Source organism: Cariama cristata, unplaced genomic scaffold (genome assembly GCF_000690535.1).
Source record: "Cariama cristata isolate BGI_N322 unplaced genomic scaffold, ASM69053v1 scaffold28111, whole genome shotgun sequence".
In the NCBI taxonomy this organism is placed as follows: domain Eukaryota; kingdom Metazoa; phylum Chordata; class Aves; order Cariamiformes; family Cariamidae; genus Cariama; species Cariama cristata.
This window is the reverse complement of record NW_009600266.1, coordinates 2,044-2,457: the sequence shown is the minus strand read 5'-3', so window position 1 is coordinate 2,457 and position 414 is coordinate 2,044. Positions and strand designations below refer to the sequence as shown.

The 414-nt window shown below is 65.9% G+C and overlaps 1 protein-coding gene across 1 annotated transcript in view; it reads right to left on the bottom strand.

Annotated features, from left to right (window-relative positions):
* Positions 1 to 262: 262 nt before the first annotated feature.
* Positions 263 to 414, bottom strand: part of LOC104169150 ([Protein ADP-ribosylarginine] hydrolase-like) — a gene marked incomplete at its 5' end in the record, with an annotated part of 2,035 nt that continues 1,883 nt past the window's right edge. Inside the window, one exon of the mRNA XM_009709978.1 lies at positions 263 to 406. Within this exon, the coding sequence (XP_009708280.1) occupies positions 263 to 406 (144 nt within the window). The remainder of the gene's footprint in view (positions 407 to 414) is intronic.

Here is a 414-nt window from a genome sequence, read left to right as displayed (position 1 = left end):
TTGCCTGAGCCCCCCAGTACCCCTTGAAGTGCCCTGCTTCCCCCCCAGGGACCCTCCTAAGCTGCCCTAGGACCCCATGAAGGTCCCAGCTGATCCCCAGGGACCTTCCTGCACCCCCCAGCACCCCATGAAGGATCCTGCTGACCCCCAGAGACCCTCCCAAGACCCTCCAGGACCCCATGAAGGTCTCTGCTGCACTCTGGGCACCCAGAGACTTACCCAGGTGGGGGACAGCAGTCGACACAGGGGACACAGGGAGGGCTCAGCGTCTCCCCCAGGCCAGCGCGTGGAGGCGATGGGCAGCATCGCGCAGCCGCCCACGGTACTCAAGGCAGCAGTGCAGCCCAGGGGGGATGGGTGCCAACCGCCCCCGTAGCCCCCAACAACAACCAGCGATGGTTCCTGTCGAATCGT